This window comes from Salvelinus namaycush, chromosome 37 (genome assembly GCF_016432855.1).
Source record: "Salvelinus namaycush isolate Seneca chromosome 37, SaNama_1.0, whole genome shotgun sequence".
Taxonomy (NCBI): Eukaryota; Metazoa; Chordata; class Actinopteri; order Salmoniformes; family Salmonidae; genus Salvelinus; species Salvelinus namaycush.
In genome coordinates this window covers 11,228,311-11,254,940 of record NC_052343.1, presented here as the reverse complement: position 1 = coordinate 11,254,940, position 26,630 = coordinate 11,228,311, and the positions used below count along the sequence as shown (strand labels likewise).

At 44.6% G+C, this 26,630-nt stretch overlaps 1 protein-coding gene across 1 annotated transcript in view; it reads right to left on the bottom strand.

Annotated features, from left to right (window-relative positions):
- Positions 1-7,483, bottom strand: part of znf385d (zinc finger protein 385D) — a 43,830-nt gene extending 36,347 nt beyond the window's left edge. The window contains exon 1 of the mRNA XM_038977418.1: positions 7,462-7,483. Within this exon, the coding sequence (XP_038833346.1) occupies positions 7,462-7,483 (22 nt within the window). The remainder of the gene's footprint in view (positions 1-7,461) is intronic.
- Between the last annotated feature and the right edge of the window lie 19,147 nt (positions 7,484-26,630).

Here is a 26,630-nt window from a genome sequence, read left to right as displayed (position 1 = left end):
CTTAAGGACAACAATGTCAAGGTATTGGAGTGGCCATCACAAAATCCTGACCTCAATCCTATAGAACATTTGTGGGCAGAATTGAAAAAGCATGTGTGAGCAAGGAGGCCTACAAACCTGACTCATTTACACCAGCTATGTCAGGAGGAATGTGCCAAAATTCACCCAACTTATTGTGGGAAGCTTATGGAAGGCTACCCGAACCGTTTGACCCAAGTTAAACAATGTAAAGGCAATGCTACCAAATACTAATTGAGTGTATGTAAACTTCTGACCCATTGGGAATGTGATGAAAGAAATAAAAGCTGAAATAAATCATTCTCTCTACTATTATTCTGACATTTCACATTCTTAAAATAAAGTGGTGATCCTAACCGACCTAAGACAGGGACTTTTTACTAGGCTTAAATGTCAGGAATTGTGAAATACTGAGTTTAAATGTATTTGGGTAAGGTGTATGTAAACTTCCGAATTCAACTGTAGGTCAATATTTTAGCCAATCTTTTAGTCTCAGCTAACAGAGTGCAGTAACTCAAAAACCAATTTCCCCATTTCAGGATGGCGTACTGAGACAAGACTCTTTAACCTCATGCGTTCATTTTCACATTTTCCTCCGTTCCGAAGGATAACAAAGCAACACTGATCTCCCAACATGCACGAACACACAAGGAGACGTTCCATCTTTTATTAACACTGCCTCGTGTAAGGCTAGTGTTTCAACTCCCTGACCTGAACATTATATTGGCTCATGGCTCATTGTAGTATTAAGAGTGGAGCTTGTAGACTTGAGTAAGTCCTGTCTCTAGGTATGAGACTCTCTAGCTGTGGATAGTACACTCTTAGAAAAAAGGGTTCTACAGCTGTCCCCATTGGAGAACCATTTTTGGGTCAAGGTAGAACCCTTTTTGGTTCCAGGTAGAACCCTTTCTGAAAAGGGTCCTACATTGAACCCCAAAATGGGTTCTACCTGGAACCAAAGGGTTCTCCTATGAGGAGTGTGCAAGGGTGTTTTCATGTGGTGTGTTTTGAAACACGTGTAAAATAGATATGTGTGCTGCTCGTAAATGCATGTAAGCGTGTCCTCGTAAGTTTGTTTAATGTGTATCTGTCAATGTCTTGTGCGTCACGCGTCTTTTCATGCATGTCTGTGCGTGTGGGCGCCTTGCCTATCGGCCCTCTTAAAAATGTCTTTATCTGGGACTAAAACCCAGCGGCAGTGTGTCGAGTGAGAGTTAAGATGTCTGAAGGACACAGACTAACGTGAATAATTAATCGTCTTCCACTGCTCTCTCCCACCTCCGCCTCTCCTGGTCTTGATTCCGACTGCTCTCCGATAAGATCTGTGAAATTTGCTTGAGATTCCACACAGCCATAAAACTGCTGTCATGGAATATAGAATCTACGAAGCAACAGTCTACTATTTCACGGAGCAAATATAAATCCTATTATTGGGAAATATGAGATCAACTGTGTGTCAAAAACGTTCATATCCTGATGATGTCTATTCAGATGTGTTTCACAGCATTGTGTTCTCAGGGGCTGTCTGATTGAATTCCATGACCCTAAAATTACACTCAGGATCAATCACTGTAATCAAGATGCAGGGGTTACAGTGGTTTCACCCCATTTACAAAAACAACAAAGCATGTAGAAACATAAAAATCTCTTATTAATCAATAACATTTGAAGATTGGTCAGTTAGAAAACAGATTTATGCCAATGTACCCCTGGGCTACATGTTTGTATCCATTTCACTAAGCTCTCCGCTGCATTGCTAACCGTTAGCATTTAGCTCCGGGCTCAGACTAGACCTGGCTAACACTAGAACCCCACCCTCCCAACGTAACCCGCTCTGTTGTCATGACTTTCGTGATGTAACCTCTAATAAACACAGCTGTCTCGGAGTTTGATCCAACAATCACATCCCCTGTGCTCTGTAATCTGAGGTTAACCAAAGAGAAGTTTACGTGCTCACGTAAACTCACGCCCTGACCAATAAACACATACCAAACAACAGAAAACAGGTCAGGAACGTGACAGAACCCCCCCCTCAAGGTGCGAACTCCGGGCGCACCCCTACAACTCAAGGGGAGGGTCTGGGTGGGCATCTGTCCGCGGTGGCGGCTCCGGCGGTGGACGAGGACACCACTCCACCACTGTCTTTGTCCCCCTCCTTAGCGTCCTTTGAGTGGCGACCCTCGCCCCCGACCATGGTCCAGGAACCTTCACTAAGGCCCCTCCTACATAGAGGAGACAGCTCAGGACAGAGAGGTAGCTCAGGACAGAGAGGTAGCTCAGGACAGAGAGGTAGCTCAGGACAGAGAGGTAGCTCAGGACAGAGAGGTAGCTCCGGACAGAGAGGTAGCTCCGGACAGAGAGGTAGCTTAGGACAGAGGGACAACTCTGTACTAATGGCAGCTCCGGACTGAGTGGCAGCTCCGGACTGGGTGGCAGCTCCGGACTGGGTGGCAGCTCCGGACTGGGTGGCAGCTCCGGACTGGGTGGCAGCTCCGGACTGAGTTGCAGCTCCGGACTGAGTGGCAGCTCCGGACTGAGTGGCAGCTCATGACTGGAGGGCAGCTCATGACTGGAGGGCAGCTCATGACTGGAGGGCAGCTCATGACTGGAGGGCAGCTCATGACTGAAGGGCAGCTCATGACTGAAGGGCAGCTCATGACTGAAGGGCAGCTCATGACTGAAGGGCAGCTCATGACTGAAGGGCAGCTCTGGACTGGAGGGCAGCTCTGGACTGGAGGGCAGCTCATGACTGGAGGGCAGCTCATGACTGGAGGGCAGCTCATGACTGGAGGGCAGCTCATGACTGTCTGGCGGCTCTGGCAGCTCCTGACTGTCTGGCGGCTCTGGCAGCTCCTGACTGGCTGGCGGCTCTGGCAGCTCCTGACTGGCTGGCGGCTCTGGCAGCTCCTGACTGGCTGGCGGCTCTGGCAGCTCCTGACTGGCTGGCGGCTCTGGCAGCTCCTGACTGACGGACGGCTCTAGCGGCTCCTGACTGACGGACGGCTCTAATGGCTCGGGACAGACGGGCGGCTCTAATGGCTCGTGGCAGACGGATGGCTCAGAAGGCGCTGGGCAGACGGATGGCTCAGAAGGCGCTGGGCAGACGGATGGCTCAGACGGCGCTGGGCAGACGGATGGCTCAGACGGCGCTGGGCAGACGGATGGCTCAGACGGCGCTGGGCAGACGGATGGCTCAGACGGCGCTGGGCAGACAGATGGCTCAGACGGTGCTGGGCCGACAGATGGCTCTGCCCTGCTGAGGCGCACAGTAGGCCTGGTGCGTGGTGCCGGAACTGGAGGTACCGGGCTGACGGTACGCACCTCAGGGCGAGTGCGGGGAGAAGGAACAGTGCGTACAGGGCTCTGGAGACGCACAGGTGGCTTGATGCGTGGTGCCGAAACTGGAGGCACTGAGCTTGAGACACGCACCACAGGGAGAGTGCGTGGAGGAGGAACAGGGCTCTGGAGACGCACTGGAAGCCTGGTGCGTGGTGTAGGCACTGGTGGTACTGAGCTGGGGCGGGAAGGTGGCGCCGGATATACCGGACCGTGTAGGCGTACTGGCTCCCTTGAGCACTGAACCTGCCCAACCTTACCTGGTTGTATGCTCCCCGTCGCCTGACCAGTGCGGGGAGGTGGAATAACCCGCACCGGGCTATGTAGGCGAACCGGGGACACCATGCGTAAGGCTGGTGCCATGTAAGCCGGCCCAAGGAGACGTACTGGTGGCCAGATATGTAGAGCCGGCTTCATGGCACTTGGCTCAATACTCAATCTAGCCCTACCAGTGCGGGGAGGTGGAATAACCCGCACCGGGCTATGAACACGTACAGGAGACACCATGCGCTCTACTGCGTAACACGGTGTCTGCCCGTACTCTCGCTCTCCACGGTAAGCCCGGGAAGTTGGCGCAGGTCTCCTACCTGACTTCGCCACACTACCCTTTAGCCCCCCCCCCAAGAAATTTTTGGGTTGTACTTGCGGGCTTCCAGCCTTGCTTCCGTGCTGCCTCCTCATATCGTCGCCTCTCCGCTTTAGATGCCTCCAGCTCCGCCTTGGGACGGCGACACTCCTCTGGCTCTGCCCAGGGTCCTTCTCCGTCCAGAATCTCTTCCCATGTCCAATCCTCCTTGACCCACTGCTGCTGTCGTTGCTGTCCGTGAACCCGCTGCTTGATCTGGGTTTGGTGGGTGATTCTGTAACGGGCCTCCTCCTTCTCTTCATCCGAAGAGGAGTAGCAAGGATTGGACCAACGTGCAGCGGGTTGTGAATACATAATGAACTTTATTAACAAAACTAAACTAAACACACGAAGAACACTTGATAATTTTACAAAAAAACAACAAAACGAAGTAGACAGACCTGAACGAGAGAACTTACATAAAACATGAAGAACGCACGAACAGGAACAGACTACATATACTAACGACAACGAAACAGTCCCGTGTGGTGCGAACATACACTGACACGGACGACAATCACCCACAAACAAACAGTGAGAACAACCTACCTTAATATGACTCTCAATCAGAGGAAACGTCAAACACCTGCCTCTAATTGAGAGCCATACCAGGCAACCCCAAAACCAACATAGAAACAGAAAACATAGACTGCCCACCCAAAACTCACGCCCTGACCAATAAACACATACCAAACAACAGAAAACAGGTCAGGAACGTGACAAATCCCTTGTATGATTACAGCTCACACTAGGAGACATTACTCCTGCTGCGTTACTGTCCTTCCATTGGCCTTCTTCATCCATTTGGTTCATGAAGAGGGTTATTTGCATAGGGGACAGGGGTATTTTCCCCCTTGATTTTTGTTTATTTTTTTCCCATCGGAAATTGTAAGGGATCAAATTCATAGGAATTTGTAGAAGTATTATGTGATATGAGAATTTATATTCTTCAAAATGCGTATTTAAAAATACGATATTTGAGGAAAACCACAAACTTGGATTTGTATTCTAAAAGTATTCTATCACAGACACAACAGCTAATTTAGCTTGTTAATAGTCTAATATATTATGCAAACTATATTAATATCTTCATCCACAAATGCTTAAGCAACGCACGTTCTCCACAACCAAAACCTAACAAGCTTCCTTCCTCCCTGTTCCTCCATTATGCAATGACGGCATTAGACATTGGTACAAAAACAAAATAATCACATTATTTTATTCACAATGCACTTCTCGTACATTTGACAAAAGTGACAAAATAGAGTTTCACCACCTTATCGTCACTAGGGCTACCCGTCACCAGGTGGGTCTGTGTGTTGGCTAAAGCTGATGAGTCATGAGGCTGAGCCAGAACCAGGGAGGTGACTCCACAGACCAAGGACACCAGACCAGTCACGTCCCCACTACATCAACACTCCTTGCCCTTCAATGTACACAGAGGGCTAATGTCAACAGTATGCATATCAGTACAGGAGAGATTGACTGCATCAATTCTTGTTTTTGTGAGAAATATTATTGTGTAGAAAATTCCAAATGGTCTGTATAATCAACTTACATACAGCTCTGACAGAAATACTTACCCCACCAGACATGCCACCAGGGGTCTCTTCGCAGTCCCCAAATCCAGAATGAATTCAAGGCAACACACAGTATAATATAGAGCCATGAACTCCCTTCAATCAAATTATTCAAGCAAACAAATAAAACAACACGCACAACACTTAGGCTTTGAGGCATATGTATATGTACTGATGTGTGTGTAACTGTCAGTAATGTGTGTAACTGTCAGTAATGTGTGTAACTGTCAGTAATCTGTGTAACTGTCAGTAATGTGTGTAGCTGTCAGTAATGTGTGTAACTGTCAGTAATGTGTGTAACTGTCAGTAATGTGTGTAACTGTCAGTAATGTGTGTAACTGTCAGTAATGTGTGTAACTGTCAGTAATGTGTGTAACTGTCAGTAATCTGTGTAACTGTCAGTAATGTGTGTAGCTGTCAGTAATGTGTGTAACTGTCAGTAATCTGTGTAACTGTCAGTAATCTGTGTAACTGTCAGTAATCTGTGTAGCTGTCAGTAGGACCTTTCTTTGGGTCTATTCTTTTCATTTTCAAAGTGTGTAGCTCAGTCCTTGAGCTGTTCTTTTCTATTGATATTCTGTTATATGTCAGGTTTCATGTTTTGTGTGGACCCCAGCAAGAGTAGCTGCTGCTTTCAGCAACAGCTAATGGGAATCCTAATAAAATACAACAACAAAAATAGTCCTGTGGATGAACACCTGCCAGGCAACCAACAGTCACAGGTCTCTGAGAGCTAATACATGAACACCTGCCAGGCAACCAACAGTCACAGGTCTCTGAGAGCTAATACATGAACACCTGCCAGGCAACCAACAGTCACAGGTCTCTGAGAGCGAATACATGAACACCTGCCAGGCAACCAACAGTCACAGGTCTCTGAGAGCTAATACATGAACACCTGCCAGGCAACCAACAGTCACAGGTCTCTGAGAGCTAATACATGAACACCTGCCAGGCAACCAACAGTCACAGGTCTCTGAGAGCGAATACATGAACACCTGCCAGGCAACCAACAGTCACAGGTCTCTGAGAGCTAATACATGAACACCTGCCAGGCAACCAACAGTCACAGGTCTCAGAGCTAATACATGAACACCTGCCAGACAACCAACAGTCACAGGTCTCTGAGAGCTAATATATCACACCTGACACACATCCTACATCATAACCTCTTTCCTAAAGGACACATTAACAGTCTACTCACAATGTCACCTGGCTCCAAAACAAAAACTCTCTGTAACACTTTACTTATAGCCCGCAGGTGTAATGCATTATAATGCAGTTATAATGCATTACAAGTCTTGTCATGAGCATGATCTATAATGAACACCTTATAATGTCAGAGTCTCACTCTATAAGGCTGCAGTGTAATTTGAGATGATTTTAATCCCACAAAAAAGACAGTGCCCTTTTACGAAGCTTTGCTGCGGAAGAATCAGTGTAATTATTCTTCTAACGTGAGAATGTAAGCCAGCGATGTGAAGAGCACTTGAAAGGAAACCACTCCTGCTTTAAGTCTGTCTAAGCCTCTCATCAAACACAAATCTAATGGAAGAAGTCAAATTCTTTCATTTCTCGAACTATTCTACACAACATATCAAGTGGCTCTCAAAGCCGACCGTGAGCTAGCTTTGTCCTTCTTTGAATTCCTTCGCTATAAACACATCGGAGAGACTCTATAAAACATGTGAGATGAAATCCAAACCTTGGACTTTCAACCCCACACATGGATCTAGTCTGGCAGGATGGATAATGGCTAGGGGGGATAGACACGGTGCCTAGGGCTTATGTGGAACTTCACACTTTCCTTCCTTTTACGTTAACCAAACCATCCGCTCCATCTCTGACGATGATGTATGTACTGCTAATACCACACAAACACACAAACACACATCAACTCACCGAAAAACATGCTGCTCTCCATGACTCCTTAGACATAGGGGTCTGTATGTCCTCTCGGATGCCCTGCCAGGTTGTGTGTGTGTGTGTCCATGGGCAGCAGCCTTGGCATGTCTCACACACTCTTTATGCAGGTTTGTGTGAGTGTGTGTGCAGCGCTGGAGTCCGTCTCTCTATCTGCGTGTGTTGTCTGCAGCCGTTACCGTGCACAGCCGGCACCCTCCTCTAACAGTGGTCTGTGTCTCCCTCCTTCGTCTCTCGCTCTCTTTCTCTCCACACACTGCTCTCTCTCTCTCTCTCGCTCCCTCTCTCTCTCGACACACTGCTCTCACTACACACTGCTCTCTCTCTCTCTCCACACACTTCTCTCTCTCTCTCTTCACACACCTCTCTCTCTCGACACACTGCTCTCACTACACACTCCTCTCTCTCTCTCCCCACACACTTCTCTCTCTCTCTCTCTCTTTCTCTCCACACACCTATCTCTCTCTCCACACACTTCTCCCTCTCTCCCTCCCTCCTTGCTGGTTCTGCCTGTCTCTCCTCCCCTCCTCCTGTACACTCTCCTCTCTACTCTACTTGAGTGCTGGTCCCTCTGCGTGCTTCTCTTCTCTCCAAGGTGTCAATCTACATTTTCCAGCTACAGCTTCTCTTCTGATCTTTTGCTCCTCTATCTCTCACTCTCTCTCTCTCTGGGTTTCTTCTCTGTCCGTCTCTTCTTTGTTAAATGTGTAAAACTCTCCCCGTCGCCTCACACTTTCTATATATCTTTCCCTCTTTTTCTCTCCTTTGAATATCTTTCATTCTTTTACTTTTTACTCTTTAACTACATATCTTCCTCTGTTCTCTCTTTCTCTGTCTGTTTTCTTACTCCCTTTATTCTTCTCTTGTTACTCGCTTTTTCTCTGCCTCTCCATCTCTCCCTACCTCTCTCATGCTCTCTCTCTCTCTCTCTCATGCTCTCTCTCTCTCTCTCTCTCTCTCTCTCTCTCTCTCTCTCTCTCTCTCTCTCTCTCTCTCTCTCTCTCTCTCTCTCTCTCTCTCTCTCTCTCTCTCTCTCTCTCTCTCTCTCTCTCTCTCTCTCTCTCTCTCTCTCTCTCTCTCTCTCTCTCTCTCTCTCTCTCTCTCTCTCTCTCTCTCTCTCTCTCTCTCTCTCTCTCGCTCTCTCACTCTCTCTCTCTCGCTCTCTCACTCCTCTGTTTCTCTCTCTCTCTCTCTGTCTGTCTGTCTGTAATCTGACTCCTGGAGCTGGGCTGATATCAGTGCTGTGCTGTTGGTGTGAGCGCCACTGCTCTTCTCTGTCTGGTGGCTCCTCAGGCACAACACAACACAACACAGAACAGCACCATGCACACGGGACAGCCACCGGCCACACAGAGATGGCTGGTCGCTGTTACCCATAAATATCAACTATCTTTTGTGATGCACAACAAGGGTTCGCCTGTATATATATATATATATATACATACAGGCGAACCCTTGTTGTGCATCACAAAAGATATTTGAGAGATATATATATATACAGTGGGGCAAAAAAGTATTTAGTCAGCCACCAATTGTGCAAGTTCTCCCACTTAAAAAGATGAGAGAGGCCTGTAATTTTCATCATAGGTACACTTCAGCTATGACAGACAAAATGAGAAAAAAAATCCAGAAAATCACATTGTAGGATTTTTTATGAATTTATTTGCAAATTATGATGGAAAATAAGTATTTGGTCACCTACAAACAAGCAAGATTTCTGGCTCTCACAGACCTGTAACTTCTTCTTTAAGAGGCTCCTCTGTCCTCCACTCGTTACCTGTATTAATGGCACCTGTTTGAACTTGTTATCAGTATAAAAGACACCTGTCCACAACCTCAAACAGTCACACTCCAAACTCCACTATGGCCAAGACCAAAGAGCTGTCAAAGGACACCAGAAACAAAATTGTAGATCTGCACCAGGCTGGGAAGACTGAATCTGCAATAGGTAAGCAGCTTGGTTTGAAGAAATCAACTGTGGGAGAAATTATTAGGAAATGGAAGACATACAAGACCACTGATAATCTCCCTCGATCTGGGGCTCCATGCAAGATCTCACCCCGTGGGGTCAAAATGATCACAAGAACGGTGAGCAAAAATCCCAGAACCACACGGGGGGACCTAGTGAATGACCTGCAGAGAGCTGGGACCAAAGTAACAAAGCCTACCATCAGTAACACACTACGCCGCCAGGGACTCAAATCCTGCAGTGCCAGACGTGTCCCCCTGCTTAAGCCAGTACATGTCCAGGCCCGTCTGAAGTTTGCTAGAGAGCATTTGGATGATCCAGAAGAAGATTGGGAGAATGTCATATGGTCAGATGAAACCAAAATATAACTTTTTGGTAAAAACTCAACTCGTCGTGTTTGGAGGACAAAGAATGCTGAGTTGCATCCAAAGAACACCATACCTACTGTGAAGCATGGGGGTGGAAACATCATGCTTTGGGGCTGTTTTTCTGCAAAGGGACCAGGACGACTGATCCGTGTAAAGGACAGAATGAATGGGGCCATGTATCGTGAGATTTTGAGTGAAAACCTCCTTCCATCAGCAAGGGCATTGAAGATGAAACGTGGCTGGGTCTTTCAGCATGACAATGATCCCAAACACACCGCCCGGGCAACGAAGGAGTGGCTTCGTAAGAAGCATTTCAAGGTCCTGGAGTGGCCTAGCCAGTCTCCAGATCTCAACCCCATAGAAAATCTTTGGAGGGAGTTGAAAGTCCGTGTTGCCCAGCAACAACCCCAAAACATCACTGCTCTAGAGGAGATCTGCATGGAGGAATGGGCCAAAATACCAGCAACAGTGTGTGAAATCCTTGTGAAGACTTACAGAAAACGTTTGACCTCTGTCATTGCCAACAAAGGGTATATAACAAAGTATTGAGATAAACTTTTGTTATTGACCAAATACTTATTTTCCACCATAATTTGCAAATAAATTCATAAAAAATCCTACAATGTGATTTTCTGGATTTTTTTTCTCATTTTGTCTGTCATAGTTGAAGTGTACCTATGATGAAAATTACAGGCCTCTCTCATCTTTTTAAGTGGGAGAACTTGCACAATTGGTGGCTGACTAAATACTTTTTTGCCCCACTGTGTATATGTGTGTGTGTGTGTGTGTGTGTGTGTGTGTGTGTGTCAGCATCCACCCACTTAACCTCCACTGCCCTTGGCTCTGTTTTCATACAATCACTTTGATTGGTTCACTGTAATGCCTCTGAAGGTCAGACAGCAGCATTGACCGCTCCAAAGTCTGGCCACAGCTATCGACTACAAATGAGACAGTCCTGATCAGAGTGATGTCTGTCCACACACACCGCGAGATAGCGAGCCCAGCCATTAGTGACATCATAACTGTCTCCTCAGGACCCAAAAAGAAATCAATGTTCTCAAGTGTTGCGATTCCTCTCCTCCTATCCCCTCAGGCTCAGCTATGGCGGCCATCTCGGGCCGCACAGATGTTTTCAATTAATCCTGAATTCCCATTCTGTCTCGCCCAACCCCCGAGCCCACTTCCAGTATACACGTTTATTCCATATCTGAAACGGCAGCGTCTCTCTGTCTCTCTCTCTCTCTCTCTCTCTCTCTCTCTCTCTCTCTCTCTCTCTCTCTCTCTCTCTCTCTCTCTCTCTCTCTCTCTCTCTCTCTCTCTCTCTCTCTCTCTCTCTCTCTCTCTCTCTCTCTCTCTCTCTCTCTCTCTCTCTCTCTCTCTCTCTCTCTCTCTCTCTCTCTCTCTCTCTCTCTCTCTCTCTCTCTCTCTCTCTCTCTCTCTCTCACTGGTGGCTGGGCGAATGTGTTTTTAACCTTGACTCGCAGGTGTCAGTGGCGGGATGGTGCATTATTTGTCACCATGAATAGCGGTTAAAGCAGCGATGCAGCCCGGAGGAGCACCACTGCACCACATGCAAGCGCAGCCTAGGCTACTTCATTAATCTTGCTGTCACTTCCATGATGCTTTCCATTAGTTATATGGCTATCTGATCAACAGGCAGACTCCCCGGCTTTTCAAAGCCTTTAAACTGCTATCTGGGAAAGAGCCAGGCGAGAGAGAGAGACGCACATGAACAAATACTATAGTTTACTATAGAATACTACAGTACTTACTAATACTTACTAGTAAACGGTAGTAAGTATACTGTAGAATACTATACTACACACTGTAGTATCCCTCAATCCTGTGTAGTACTTACTATAGAATGTTGTAGTACACAGTAGAAACCTACAGTAATGTCTGCAAAACACTACAGTCCGCAAAAACACTACACTTTAACCATAGTAAATACTAAAGTATTTAATTTGCATATACCCTGCCCATTCCTCTCCTACATGCCAAGTATACAACATTATTGTCTTCCCTACAATTTATAGAAAGAGCAGAAGCTCTGAACTATCCGATCAGACCCCAGTCCCACCTGCCTACAGGTTATAGAAAGAGCAGAAGCTCTGAACTATCCGTTCAGACCCCAGTCCCATCTACCTACAGGATATAGAAAGAGCAGAAGCTCTGAACTATCCGATCAGACCCCAGTCCCATCTACCTACAGGTTATAGAAAGAGCAGAAGCTCTGAACTATCCGATCAGACCCCAGTCCCATCTACCTACAGGTTATAGAAAGAGCAGAAGCTCTGAACTATCTGATCAGACCCCAGTCCCATCTACCTACAGGTTATAGAAAGAGCAGAAGCTCTGAACTATCCGTTCAGACCCCAGTCCCACCTACCTACAGGTTATAGAAAGAGCAGAAGCTCTGAACTATCTGATCAGACCCCAGTCCCATCTACCTACAGGTTATAGAAAGAGCAGAAGCTCTGAACTATCCGATCAGACCCCAGTCCCACCTGCCTACAGGTTATAGAAAGAGCAGAAGCTCTGAACTATCCGATCAGACCCCAGTCCCACCTACCTACAGGTTATAGAAAGAGCAGAAGCTCTGAACTATCCGATCAGACCCCAGTCCCACCTGCCTACAGGTTATAGAAAGAGCAGAAGCTCTGAACTATCCGATCAGACCCCAGTCCCACCTGCCTACAGGTTATAGAAAGAGCAGAAGCTCTGAACTATCCGATCAGACCCCAGTCCCATCTACCTACAGGTTATAGAAAGAGCAGAAGCTCTGAACTATCCGTTCAGACCCCAGTCCCACCTACCTACAGGTTATAGAAAGAGCAGAAGCTCTGAACTATCCGATCAGACCCCAGTCCCATCTACCTACAGGTTATAGAAAGAGCAGAAGCTCTGAACTATCCGATCAGACCCCAGTCCCACCTACCTACAGGTTATAGAAAGAGCAGAAGCTCTGAACTATCCGATCAGACCCCAGTCCCACCTACCTACAGGTTATAGAAAGAGCAGAAGCTCTGAACTATCCGATCAGATCCCAGTCCCACCTACCTACAGGTTATAGAAAAAGCAGAAGCTCTGAACTATCCGATCAGACCCCAGTCCCACCTGCCTACAGGTTATAGAAAGAGCAGAAGCTCTGAACTATCCGATCAGACCCCAGTCCCAGCTACCTACAGGTTATAGAAAGAGCAGAAGCTCTGAACTATCCGTTCAGACCCCAGTCCCACCTACCTACAGGTTATAGAAAGAGCAGAAGCTCTGAACTATCCGATCAGACCCCAGTCCCATCTACCTACAGGTTATAGAAAGAGCAGAAGCTCTGAACTATCCGATCAGACCCCAGTCCCATCTACCTACAGGTTATAGAAAGAGCAGAAGCTCTGAACTATCCCATCAGACCCCAGTCCCACCTGCCTACAGGTTATAGAAAGAGCAGAAGCTCTGAACTATCCGATCAGACCCCAGTCCCACCTGCCTACAGGTTATAGAAAGAGCAGAAGCTCTGAACTATCCGATCAGACCCCAGTCCCAGCTACCTACAGGTTATAGAAAGAGCAGAAGCTCTGAACTATCCGATCAGACCCCAGTCCCATCTACCTACAGGTTATAGAAAGAGCAGAAGCTCTGAACTATCCGATCAGATCCCAGTCCCACCTGCCTACAGGTTATAGAAAGAGCAGAAGCTCTGAACTATCCGATCAGACCCCAGTCCCATCTACCTACAGGTTATAGAAAGAGCAGAAGCTCTGAACTATCCGATCAGATCCCAGTCCCACCTGCCTACAGGTTATAGAAAGAGCAGAAGCTCTGAACTATCCGATCAGACCCCAGTCCCATCTACCTACAGGATATAGAAAGAGCAGAAGCTCTGAACTATCCGTTCAGACCCCAGTCCCATCTACCTACAGGTTATAGAAAGAGCAGAAGCTCTGAACTATCCGATCAGACCCCAGTCCCACCTGCCTACAGGTTATAGAAAGAGCAGAAGCTCTGAACTATCCGATCAGACCCCAGTCCCAGCTACCTACAGGTTATAGAAAGAGCAGAAGCTCTGAACTATCCGATCAGACCCCAGTCCCATCTGCCTACAGGTTATAGAAAGAGCAGAAGCTCTGAACTATCAGATCAGACCCCAGTCCCACCTACCTACAGGTTATAGAAAGAGCAGAAGCTCTGAACTATCAGATCAGACCCCAGTCCCATCTACCTACAGGATATAGAAAGAGCAGAAGCTCTGAACTATCCGATCAGACCCCAGTCCCATCTACCTACAGGTTATAGAAAGAGCAGAAGCTCTGAACTATCCGATCAGACCCCAGTCCCATCTACCTACAGGTTATAGAAAGAGCAGAAGCTTTGAACTATCCGTTCAGACCCCAGTCCCATCTACCTACAGGATATAGAAAGAGCAGAAGCTCTGAACTATCCGATCAGATCCCAGTCCCACCTGCCTACAGGTTATAGAAAGAGCAGAAGCTCTGAACTATCCGATCAGATCCCAGTCCCACCTGCCTACAGGTTATAGAAAGAGCAGAAGCTCTGAACTATCCGATCAGATCCCAGTCCCACCTGCCTACAGGTTATAGAAAGAGCAGAAGCTCTGAACTATCCGATCAGATCCCAGTCCCACCTGCCTACAGGTTATAGAAAGAGCAGAAGCTCTGAACTATCCGATCAGACCCCAGTCCCACCTACCTACAGGTTATAGAAAGAGCAGAAGCTCTGAACTATCCGATCAGACCCCAGTCCCATCTACCTACAGGTTATAGAAAGAGCAGAAGCTCTGAACTATCCGATCAGACCCCAGTCCCACCTACCTACAGGTTATAGAAGGAGCAGAAGCTCTGAACTATCCGATCAGACCCCAGTCCCACCTACCTACAGGTTATAGAAAGAGCAGAAGCTCTGAACTATCAGATCAGACCCCAGTCCCACCTACCTACAGGTTATAGAAAATTAGCTCTCTTAGTATTTCTCCATTGGTTTCCTGAAGAAGAAAGCCTCCACTATTCTATGTCAAAGATAATAAAACAGAAACACTATAGTAAATACTACAGTAATGTCCGCAAAAACACTACAGTAAATACTACTGTAAAGTACAGTCCACAAAAACACTACAGTACATTTAAAAAAAAAAGTAATTTAGCACACACTCTTATCCAGAGCGACTTACAGGAGTGAATAAGTGCCTTGCTCAAGGGCACATCGACAGATTTTTCACCAGGGACCAGGGATGTTCTCTTGATAAGTGCATGAATTAGACCATTTTCCTGTCCTGCTAAGCATTCAAAATGTAATGAGTACTTTTGGGTGTCAGGGGAAATTATTTTCTTTAAGAATGTAGTGAAGTAAAAGTTATCAAAAATATAAATAGTAAAGTAAAGTACAGATACCCCCCAAAAATATTCAAGTAGTACTGTAAAGTCTTTTTTCTTAAGTACTTTACTGTCATGCCCTGATCTGTTTCACCTGTTCCTGTTATTGTCTCCACCCCCTTCAGGTGTCGCTTATTTTCCCCAGTGTATTTATCCCTGTGTTTCCTGTCTTTCTGTGTCAGTTCATCTTATATGTGGCCATGTTTTCCCGTTCTCCTGCTTTTTGCATTCTCCTTTTTCTAGTCCTCCCGGTTTTGACCCTTGCCTGTCTCTGGACTTTGTACCCGCCTGCCTGACCATTCTGCCTGCCTTTACCACGAGCCTGTCTGCCACTCTGTACCTCCTGGACTCTGATCTGGTTTTGACATTTTTTCCTGTCCACGACCATTCTCTTGCCTACCACTTTGGATTAATAAACATTGTAAGACTCCAACCATCTGCCTCCTGTGTCTGCATCTGGGTCTCCCCTTGTGCCTTTATACTTTACGCCACTGCATTTTGATAAACAAATTGAATAAGTGAATAAACCCACCAGAGAGAAATGCCCTTCAGGCATGTCATTCTGGTTCTGGCCTTTATTAGGCCATACTGTTTGGTACTCAAGCCCTAGTCTCAGCATTAGTCAAACCCCAAAATTCTCTGAAAACAATGTATGCAAGGCATCGTGTGAATATTCATAGATGTTGTCTATACTGACAAACTTGGTGCAATGCAAGATTTTGTAATATACTGTTGGAACTGTGTTGTGGGTACAGAGTCGAACTGTCATGACAACCGTAGAAGAAGTAGAAACAGTACTAGGTCAAACTCTTTCAAGAACATGAGTCATTTAAAGACAGAAAATATCATAACCACAGCACTGGAAACTTAACACCATCGGCCATGTTAACTTAACCACACGCTCGGTAGGTAAACTACGTATTACGCTGATGATAGTTGACAGTTACAGATAGTTTATGAAATGAAACATTACATGCAAACAGTACCATAAATTGTGTGTAATCCCTCCATGTGTGAGGACGGCGATTTGGCCCACTTCCCTCCTGCAGTGGCTTCTGGGAGTAAAACTTGGGTTCCCACCATTTCCTCAGCATGTGTTTTACATCATCAGGTCAATAGTGTACAGCAGGGAGATACCATTCATATACCTAGAGGGTAGAACGCTCGCAAAGTAACATTTCTAACCACCTACAAATATGCAGAAACACCTTTTACATGATAGAGATGGTTTGGCCCCTATATGCTCCATATTTTCTATTTGAGTCTCAGCCAAGCCCAACAGCAGTAGGAGGCCATTTAAACAAAACTGGCGCACAACATATTTAAACTATTTTTCTAATCATATTTTAGCAATCTGCTTCAGTTATCAATCAATGAATTTATCATCCAGTAATTTATTTTTTCAGCAGTGAAGAACAAAGCAACCACATCACGGTCCCATCATCTGCACCACGTGTGTGCACTATAGCTCTGTACCCAGTTGGGTGATTTGAAGCACATCACTTTGTTGGGATAAAGTACCCTGATGGACATAGTTAGATAGAGTTTGGGGAAAGTACCCTCATCCACCCACTCCTCACTTTATCACTGAACATCACAGAGCCAACAGAATACAGGCAAGACAGGCTCCGGCATTCAAACCAATTCCATATTCTTTAATGTACTTGTTCTCTCTCCCTATCTCCGTCCCCCTCTTTCTCTCTCTATTTTTCCTTTATTCTCTCCTTTATCTGCTTTTACAGCTTGTAAGAGGAGCAGTTGGAAGGAAAGGAGGGAAGTATTGATCTCCAGAGTACAGAGAATTACTGCAGTCTAACACACATTGGTGTCAACACATTGGTGTCAAGAGCTTATCGCGCCACTAAAAGCAACATCCCCTCAGACAAATGTTTCCCACTACAAATAGATCTGACTGGTTTGAATCCAAGGAAAACTCGATAAATAGAGAGAGAAATGGAAATGAATAGACGGTGGGAGTGATGTTGTCAAGGGAATACACAAAGGGGAAAGGCATGATTATGTGTGCAGAAAAGAATAAGACGCAGTGCATTCGGAAAGTATTCAGACCCCTTCCCTTTTTCCAGATTTTGTTACATTACAGCTTTATTTTAAATTGATTAAATAAAAACATTTTCACAATCTACACACAATACCCCATAATGATAAAGCGAAAACAGATTTTCAGAAATGTTTGCAAATTAATTCAGACCCTTTGCTATGAGCCTCGAAATTGAACTCAGGTGCATCCTGTTTCCATTGATCATCCTATAGATGATTGGAGTCCACCTGTGGTAAATTCAATTGATTGGACATGATTTGGAAATACACACACCTGTCTATATGAGGTCCTACAGTTGACAGTGCATGCCAGAGCAAAAACCAAGCCATGAGGTTGATGAAATTGTCTGTAGAGCTCAGAGACAGGATTGTGTCGAGGCTCAGAACTGGGGAAAGGTACCAAAAAATGTATGCAGCATTGAAGGTCCCCAAGAACACAGTGGCCTCCATCATTCTTAAATGGAAGAAGGTTGGAACCACAAAGACTATTCCTAGAGCTGGCCGCTCGAGCCAAACCGAGCAATTGGGGGAGAAAGGCATTGGTCAGGGAGGTGACCAAGAACCTGATGGTCACTATGACAGAATTCCACTGTGGAGATGGCAGAACCTTCCAGAAGGACAACCATCTCTGCAGCACTCCACCAATCAGGCCTTTATGGTGGAGTGGCCAGACGGAAGCCACTCCTCAGTAAAAAGCACATGACAATTGACTTGGAGTTTGCCAAAAGGCTCCTAAAGGACTCTCAGACCATGATAAACAAGATTCTCTGGTCTGATGAAACCAACATGAAAGTCTTTAGCCTCAATGCCAAGCGTAATTTCTGGAGGAAACCTGGCACATCTCTACGGTGAAGCATGGTGGTGGCAGCATCATTTTGTGGGAATTTTTTTCAGCGGCAGGGACAGGGAGACTAGTCAGGATTGAGGGTAAAATGAACGGAGCAAAGTACAGAGAGATCCTTGATGAAAACCTGCTCCAGAGCATTCAGGACCTCGGACTGGGGTGAAGGTTCACCTTCCAACAGGACAAAGACCCTAAGCACACATCCAAGACAACGCAGGAGTGGCTTCGGGACAAGTCTCTGAATGTCCTTGAGTGGCCCAGCCAGAGCCCGGACCTGAACCTGATCTAACATTTCTGGAGAGACCTGAAAATAGATGTGCATCGATACTCCCCATCCAACCTGACAGAGCTTGAGAGGATATGCAGAGAAGAATGGGAGAAACTCCCCAAATACAGGTGTGCCAAGCTTGTAGTGTCATACCCAAGACGACTCGAGTTTGTAATCACTGCCAAAGGTGCTTCAACAAAGTACTGAGTAAAGGGTCTGAATACTTATGTAAATGTGATATTTCAGTTGTTTTTTTATATACATTTGCAAAAATGTCTAAAAGCCTGTATTTACTTTATCATTATGGGGTATTGTGTGTAGACTGATGAGGGAAAAACATTTTTAAATCAATTTTACAATAAAGGCTGTAGCGTAACAAAATGTGGGAAAAGTCAAGGGGTCTGAATACTTTTCGAATGCACGGTATGTTCAAATGGCTAAATCTATTATACATATGTAGCCTTGGACCATTTTTTGTATTGCTCTATTCAAATACCTGCGATTGCATATACTGTACATACAGTGTCACGAAAAAGTATTTGCCCCCTTTCTAATTTTCTCTACTTTTGCATATTTTTGATACTGAATGTTATCAGATCTTCTACCAAAACCTAATATTAGATAAAGAGAATCCGAGTGAACAAATAACACCACTCCGACATACTTATTTCCTTTATTTCATAAACCAAGTTATGTAACACCCAATGCCCCTCAGTGAAAAAGTATTGCCCCCTTTCACTCAATAACTGGTTGTGCCACCTTTAGCTGCAAAGACTCCAACCAAATGCTTCCTGTAGTTGTTGATCAGACTCTCACATCTCTGTGGAGGAATAGTGTCCCACTCTTGCATGAAGAACTGCTTTAACTCAGCGACATTTGTGGGATTTCAAGCATGAACTGCTCATTTGGACGACACGGTCTCATTATGCCTGGCGAAAACTAAACACTGCATTCCACAGTAAGAACCTTATACCAACGGTCAAGCATGGTCGTGGTAGTGTGATGGTTTGGGGATGCTTTGCTGCCTCAGGACCTGGATGACTTGCCTTGATTGAAGGAACCATGAATTCTGCTCTGTATCAGAGAATTCTACAGGAGAATGTCAGGCCATCCGTCTGTGAGCTGAAGCGCAACTGGGTCATGCAGCAAGACAATGACCCACAACACACAATCAAGTCTACATGAAAATGTCGAAAAGGGAACAAATTTGAAGTTTTGGAATGTTCTAGTTAAATTCCAGACAAAATCCCAATTGAGATGTTGTGGCAGGACTAGAAATGAGCAGTTCATGTTTGAAAACCCACAAATGTCGCTGAGTTACAACTCAGCATGCAAGAGTGGGCCAAAATTCCTCCATAGCGAATGGAAAGCATTTGGTTGCAGTCATTGCAGCTGAAGGTGGCACAACCAGTTATTGAGTGTAAGGGGGCAATTACCTTCTCACCCAGGGGAATCGGGTGTTGCATAACTTTGTTAATTAAATAAATAAAAGTAAAACAAATGTTTGTTATTGTAAACTCATGTTCCCTTTATCTAATATTAGGTTTTGGTTGAAGATCTGATAACATTCAGTATCAAAAATATGCAAAAATGTGAAAATCAGACAGGGGGCAAATACTTTTTTCACAGCACTGTACAACACTATACAGAGTTATGAAGTCACTCCATGTCAGGAGAAATATGGCAAAACAATACATCTTACATATTGTTGTTCCCTTGTAACATGGGAATTAAACATCCAGAGGTTTGGGGATGATGTGATCTCTGAAAACAGGCGTTTCAAACAAATTTAATCTCGTCTTAGCTTTGTCTGCCAGCTCTTTTACTGCTGGACTAACAGGGGAATGTTCTTCTCCTCTTGACATTGGATGAGAAAAAGCAACGGTTCTGAACTTTTAGCTGAGCCAAACTCGACGGGAGAGGTTCCAAGCTTTAACAGCTTCTAATTGGATACTGATGTGGACTTGACATCGTCGGATTCCAACCAGTTGTGAGCTCTTGTTCGAAACTCACGCAAATCTAGGGCCGAGAGAACGGCCTAAAAGACAAAGTACATGCTGTGGAAGATGGCTTTGCCATTTAAACATCGACTTCAGGAGGACCAGAAAAAGTAAACTGGGCTAAACTGGGTGGAAGTTAGTAACGTTTGAAATGTTGGGTAGAAACAGAAACCAAACAAAAAACACACACATATTTATTATATTACTCAGGACAAGTACCGCAAATAGGACAAATTGGTTGGATGGGTCCTGTGTGTGGTTGCCCATGATGAATTATGATTGGCTAGGGATGTAGCCAATCACCTGATCATGGTTATCAGTTGCGTACTGCTGCAATGGAGAACAGTGCCACGTCCTTTGTCACACACACTGATTACAGTTTTATGGCTGCTTAAAGCATAAGCTATGTTATTCTCATGACAGTGTCAAATGACACAGACAGTCGCTTCATGAAGGACATTTCAGGGAAAGTGTCTTACAAGAAAAAGCTCCCTCCTTAACTGATTGGATCTCATCTCAACATCTATTTTTCTCTATTACAGTAGGCACAGCCAGAGCTTAATTGCTGCTGACATGAGTGGGGAGTTTTAGCTGCTATGAATCACAGAGGTAGTGGGGTGACGGACAGATGGCGTCTCAGTGCTAAAGCCAATCTGAGCTGTGGGGGTTATCGATTGGCAGCCTCCTCAGCTCACCAAGCCTTCAGGACGCCGGGTCAATAAGGATTTGATTTGCGCCACACAGAAATGAGTTGGATCTTAGCTGAAATGTGCAGACGTATTCTGAGGAGGTTGCTGAGTGTGCGGGCAAGTAATTAAAGAGACATTGTGGATTTGATCAGCAGAACCTAACCAAGCCTGAGTTATCTAGCTTCTCCTGCAGGGAACACTTCTTTAAACCTTTCCTCCCATCAGAAACCAGAGCCAACTGTCATAGAATCAAATCGTCGATTCCAGTTTTGCTTACTCATGAAAAACTGATGTGAGTAGGACTTTGAACAATCGATCTCCATCTTGAATCCCTCACTGTTAGTATTTTTCCATAACACCGCTTGGCTGAATGAAGTACAAAACTAAGGGATTCAGTCTCTCCAGTCAAGCACGTCATCGATGACACCCAATATTGTTAGCCCAATACAAACTTTCTAGGCTGGTCCATAAAGGTTGCTATTGTAAAATATGTGAGACAATGATTGTTGTGCTTATTTAATCCATTTGAATCATTCCTGGATTTGAGTGCTACAAGAGGAAATTCTCCAATATAGAAGTAATGCAACACCCCAATATTATGCCCTACTTGGCTAACCCGATGACAGCAGTGCAACATTCAATCATGAGGTCATTAATATCCTTACAAAGGATGAGTTCTGCAGATATCTCATTATCGCTATAGTCACATCCCATAGCTGCACGGCTCATCACTAAATGTGTTATACCGTTAATATTTTATTCATAGATAGCATGAACATACATTAGCTATTTCGATCCAGTGTGAGTGCACATAATTTAACTCAAAACGAATTTGTTCTGAAACGTCCAGGTATTGCCATGAATTGATTCATAACATTATTATTCATGATACAGGCCAAACAAGAACCCTTCCTGGAAAACAGATATTTTTCTACACATCCTTATACATTCCATTGGGTATTGTAGTTGTATCGTTTTCTCTGTGGGCCTCGTCCCAATCGTAAATTAGACAATGATTAACTCAATAAAATACATAACCTCGAGGTTATTAACTGTTTTCGAACCGCTATCATCCAACCCATAATGAACGGAAAGAATGTGCACCTTGTCATCGAGTGACACATAAATCCTAATAAATGCGCCGGCCCGCCAAGGCGCTGCAAGATAAATGGACGCATCCTCCATCCTCCCCCTGCCTCTGTCAAGATTAGCGAGGAAAGATGCACTTTATTGGATATTCAAACCTATTTTCCATTGCCAACTTGATCACCAAGATATATGTGGAAACATCCTGTGGAAACATCCTGATGTGTCTTCCCTGGCAGGGTGAAGGAGGACAGCACCTGGCAGGAGAATCATGGAGTCAGGGAGGGTGCGTGAACGGCGGTGAACCGGGACCGACAGTTGAGCAATGGCAGCGGACAGGGTGGGCTGCCCGGTCGCCCTTGAGCTAGCCAATCATGAGCGGTGGGCTGTTTGTTAGGCGGACACACAGATCACAATGCTGTAATTACCAGTCACGGAACTAACTGAATGGAGGAGAGCTTGTAGTCGACACTGACTCGACTGTCGTTGAGTAATGGCAAAGGGTTGGAAACAGTGCTGACACCTTGGCTTTGAGGTGAGCCCCTGTCCAAGACTGTAATACCGACATCAGACAAGCAAATACATTCCACATCAGATGGAGAGCGGAGAAGGAAAACATTAGTCTATAGCTCTACAGAAAAAGAAAAACGTAATTGCAATATCCAAGACATGTACACCAACCACACTAGAAAAAAAATGACTCTTTGGGTCAACCTAAAAAAAAATGTGTCAACTGTACAAGCAAATAAGTTAGGATTTCTCAATTGAAAAAAAAATAACATTTGTTGAAACCAATATGATTCAATGCCAACTGTTATATTTGATTATTAACAAACCTATATTTCAAATTGCAACCTACTTCTTCAACACACAACTTACTTTTCTTTGATAAAACCTAATATTTAACATAATACAGTACCAGTCAAACGTTTGGACACACCTACTCATTCAAGAGTTCTTTATTTTGACTATTTTGTACATTGTAGAATAACAGGGAAGACATCACAACTATGAAATAACACATATGGAATCATGTAGTAACCAAAAAAGTGTTAAACAAATCAAAATCTATTTTATATTTGAGATTCTTCAAAGTAGCCAACCTTTGCCTTGATGACAGCTTTCCACACTCTTGGCATTCTCTCTCTTTTTATTTTATTTTTTACAGTGCACCTGTATGAAGACTGTAAATGGGTACATACAGTACACAGGCCAAAATACAGGCCTTTCTCATCCTAAAACTAAAATGGAAACTAATGTTAAAATGTCTGCACCATTTGACTCAGCACAGTAGGGAAAGCAACTAGGACTAACTGTATTTATAGTGAGATCTATTCTACGAGACACCAAGACTGTGTCATAGTATGAAACGCTTGTGTGAACAATAGACGGTTGCTACTTCCTAGTATCACTGTCACACTAGCAGAAGACAACGGGAGGAAGAAGAAAAGAGGAAGAGGAGAGAGAAAAAGAAGACAGGCAGACAGAGGAGAAAGCTAAAAGAGGAATGCGAAGAAAAGGGAAGGAGAGAGGATTGGAAGAGTGGAAGGCAAAGGGAGTGAGAGAGAGAGAGAGCGAAAGAAAGAGAGAGCGAAAGAGAGAGAGAGAGAGAGAGAGAGAGAGAGAGAGAGAGAGAGAGAGAGAGAGAGAGAGAGAGAGAGAGAGAGAGAGATTAACACAGTGATGAGAGAGAGGGGGAGGGTCTTGCTATAGATATTGAAAGCTCTCAGAACACAGACCTTTCTGCTTTGATGAGATCTGCACTGACCAGCAGGCCAATGAGACATCTAATTTCATCCACTTCAATGTGATGAACCCAGCATTTCATTGAGCCCTTATCTAACACAGTGACATACACTAAACAGTGTTGCTCAACTTCAGTATCTTCAAACATCCAACCAGCATCCAGAACTCAATATGATGTCTGTCTCCCAGTTGATTGCCTCTATGGTTCCCTCAACTTCCCTGACTACAGGAAGCAGTGCATAAAACCTAAGTAATGCTTGCATATGAATCATGGAGAACTTAAAATGCATTCCACTTTTACATATGTATCGGTTGCCGTGCTCATACCACAACTAACAAATGTGAACTGACACCAGCTGTGAGAATCAAAGTTAAAACGTGGTTATTTTTTATATTAGACAAAAGAGACTGACAACCATATTAAGTGAAATAAAATAACAACTTTAAAAGTGGAAGTGACAGCATTTTAGCAACATGAAATCTTATTGAAATCTGTTCATATACAGTGCATTCGGAAAGTATTCAGACCCCTTGACTTTTCCCACATTCTGTTACGTTACAGCCTTATTCTAAAATTGATTAAATTGTTTTTTCCCCTCATCAATCTACACAGAATACCCCATAATGACAAAGCAAAAACAGCTTTTGATTTTTTTAACAAATCTATTACAAATAAAAAACTGAAATATCACATTTACATAAGTATTCAGACCCTTTACTCAGTACTTTGTTGAAGCACATTTGGCAGTGATTACAACCACGAGTCTTCTTGGGTATTTTGGGAGTTTATTCCATTCTTCTCTGTAGATCCTCTTAAGCTCTGTCAAGTTGGTTGGGGAGCGTCGCTGCACAGCTATTTTCAGGTCTCTCCAGAGATGTTCTATCGGGTTCAAGTCTGGGCTTTGGCTGGGCCACTCAAGGACATTCAGAGACTTGTCTCAATGCTACTCCTGCGTTGTCTTGGTTGTGTGCTTAGGGTCGTTGTCCTGTTGGAAGGTGAGCCCCAGTCTGAGGTCCTGAGCGCTCTGGAGCAGGTTTTCATCAAGGATCTCTATGTACTTTTCTCCGTTCATCTTTCCCTCTATCCTGACTTGTCTCCCAGTACCTTCCGCTGAAAAACATCCCCACAGCATGATGCTGCCACCACTATGCTTCACCATAGGGATGGTGCCAGGTTTCCTCCAGACGTGACACTTGGCATTCAGGCCAAAGAGTTCAATCTTGGTTTCATCGGACCAGAGAATCTTGTTTCTCATGTCCTTCTGGTGCCTTTTGGCAAACTCCAAGCTGGCTGTCATGTGCCTTTTACTGAGGAGTGGCTTCCGTCTGGCCACTCTACCATAAAGGACTGATTGGTGGAGTGCTGCAGAGATGGTCGTCCTTCTGGAAGGTTCTCCCATCTCCACAGAGGAACTCTGAAGCTCTGTCAGACTGACCATTGAGTTCTCCCTGACCAAGTCCCTTCTCCCCCGATTGCTCAGTTTGGCCGGGTGGCCAGCTCTAGGAAGAGTCTTGGTGGTTCCAAACTTCTTCCATTTAAGAATGATGGAGGCCACTGTGTTCTTGGGGACCTTCAAAGCTGCAGACATTTCTTGGTACCCTTCGACCAGATCTGTGATCCTCATCACAATCCTGTCTCGGAGCTCTAGGAAAATTCCTTCGACCTCATGGCTTGGTTTTTGCTCTGACATGCACTGTCAACTCTGGGACCATATATAGACAGGTGTATGCTTTTCCAAATCATGTCCAATCAATTGAATTTACAACATATGGACTCCAATCAAGCGAGCACTTAGATATGGTAATTTCACATTTTCATACATTCTTAGAATGTTTCGGAATTTAGGTATACCAAGGCATTTGTGAAAATTCTATAGCAATATAGAGTGGCAAAGCGGCTGTGCAGTTGGACAATTATAGACACTGCAGTAAATAAAATCGAATAAAACATGTGTCTCCTCCAGGACCGGAGTCTACGCAGACCGGTGCATAATAGCCAATCAGAGGTACAGTAGGCCTATATGCAAACAAGCCATTTGCCACAAGGCCATCATTCACTTTAAACGGGACTGTGTGTTTACAGTCAGTTGCAACTGTCAGGATTTGGCCAGGATTGTTCAGGTTTTGGTCACTAGATGTCCCCATTGCACCTTTTTTGAACCTTTTGTTTTTTCCTTGCTCTATTATTGTTTGCACCTGTGTGTCGTTTCATTGTTGGTATTTAAACCCTGTGTGTTCCTCAGTTCTTTGCTCAGTGTTTGTATGTTAGCACCCAGCCCCAGCCATGCTGTGAACTTATTTCTCTTGTTGGAGTTTCCAGAGGTACTCTGGTTTTGTTCTTGTTTATTTTTGATGAGTCTTTTGAGGTTTGTTTTTTCCCTTGCTGTTCTTACCACTTTGTGGACTTTCTTTGTATTTTGGAGGATATCCATTTTTGTCTCTTGGCTTTACTTTTGCCGTTGTGGATTTATATTTTTGCCTGAAGATCTTTTACTTTGATTAAAAATATATGCATATTGGAATATCAAAAATTTCTTAAGAGGCCGTTTGAAAATGTGCGCATATTTTCCAGTTTTTTCAATATTCACCCTGCAGCCTGAAGAGGTTGAACTGGAAAATATGCGCACATTTTCAAACGGCCTCTTAAGAAATTTTTGATATTCCAATATGCATATATTTACTATTATTGGATAGAAAACAGTCTATAGTTTCTAAAAACGTTTGAATTATTTC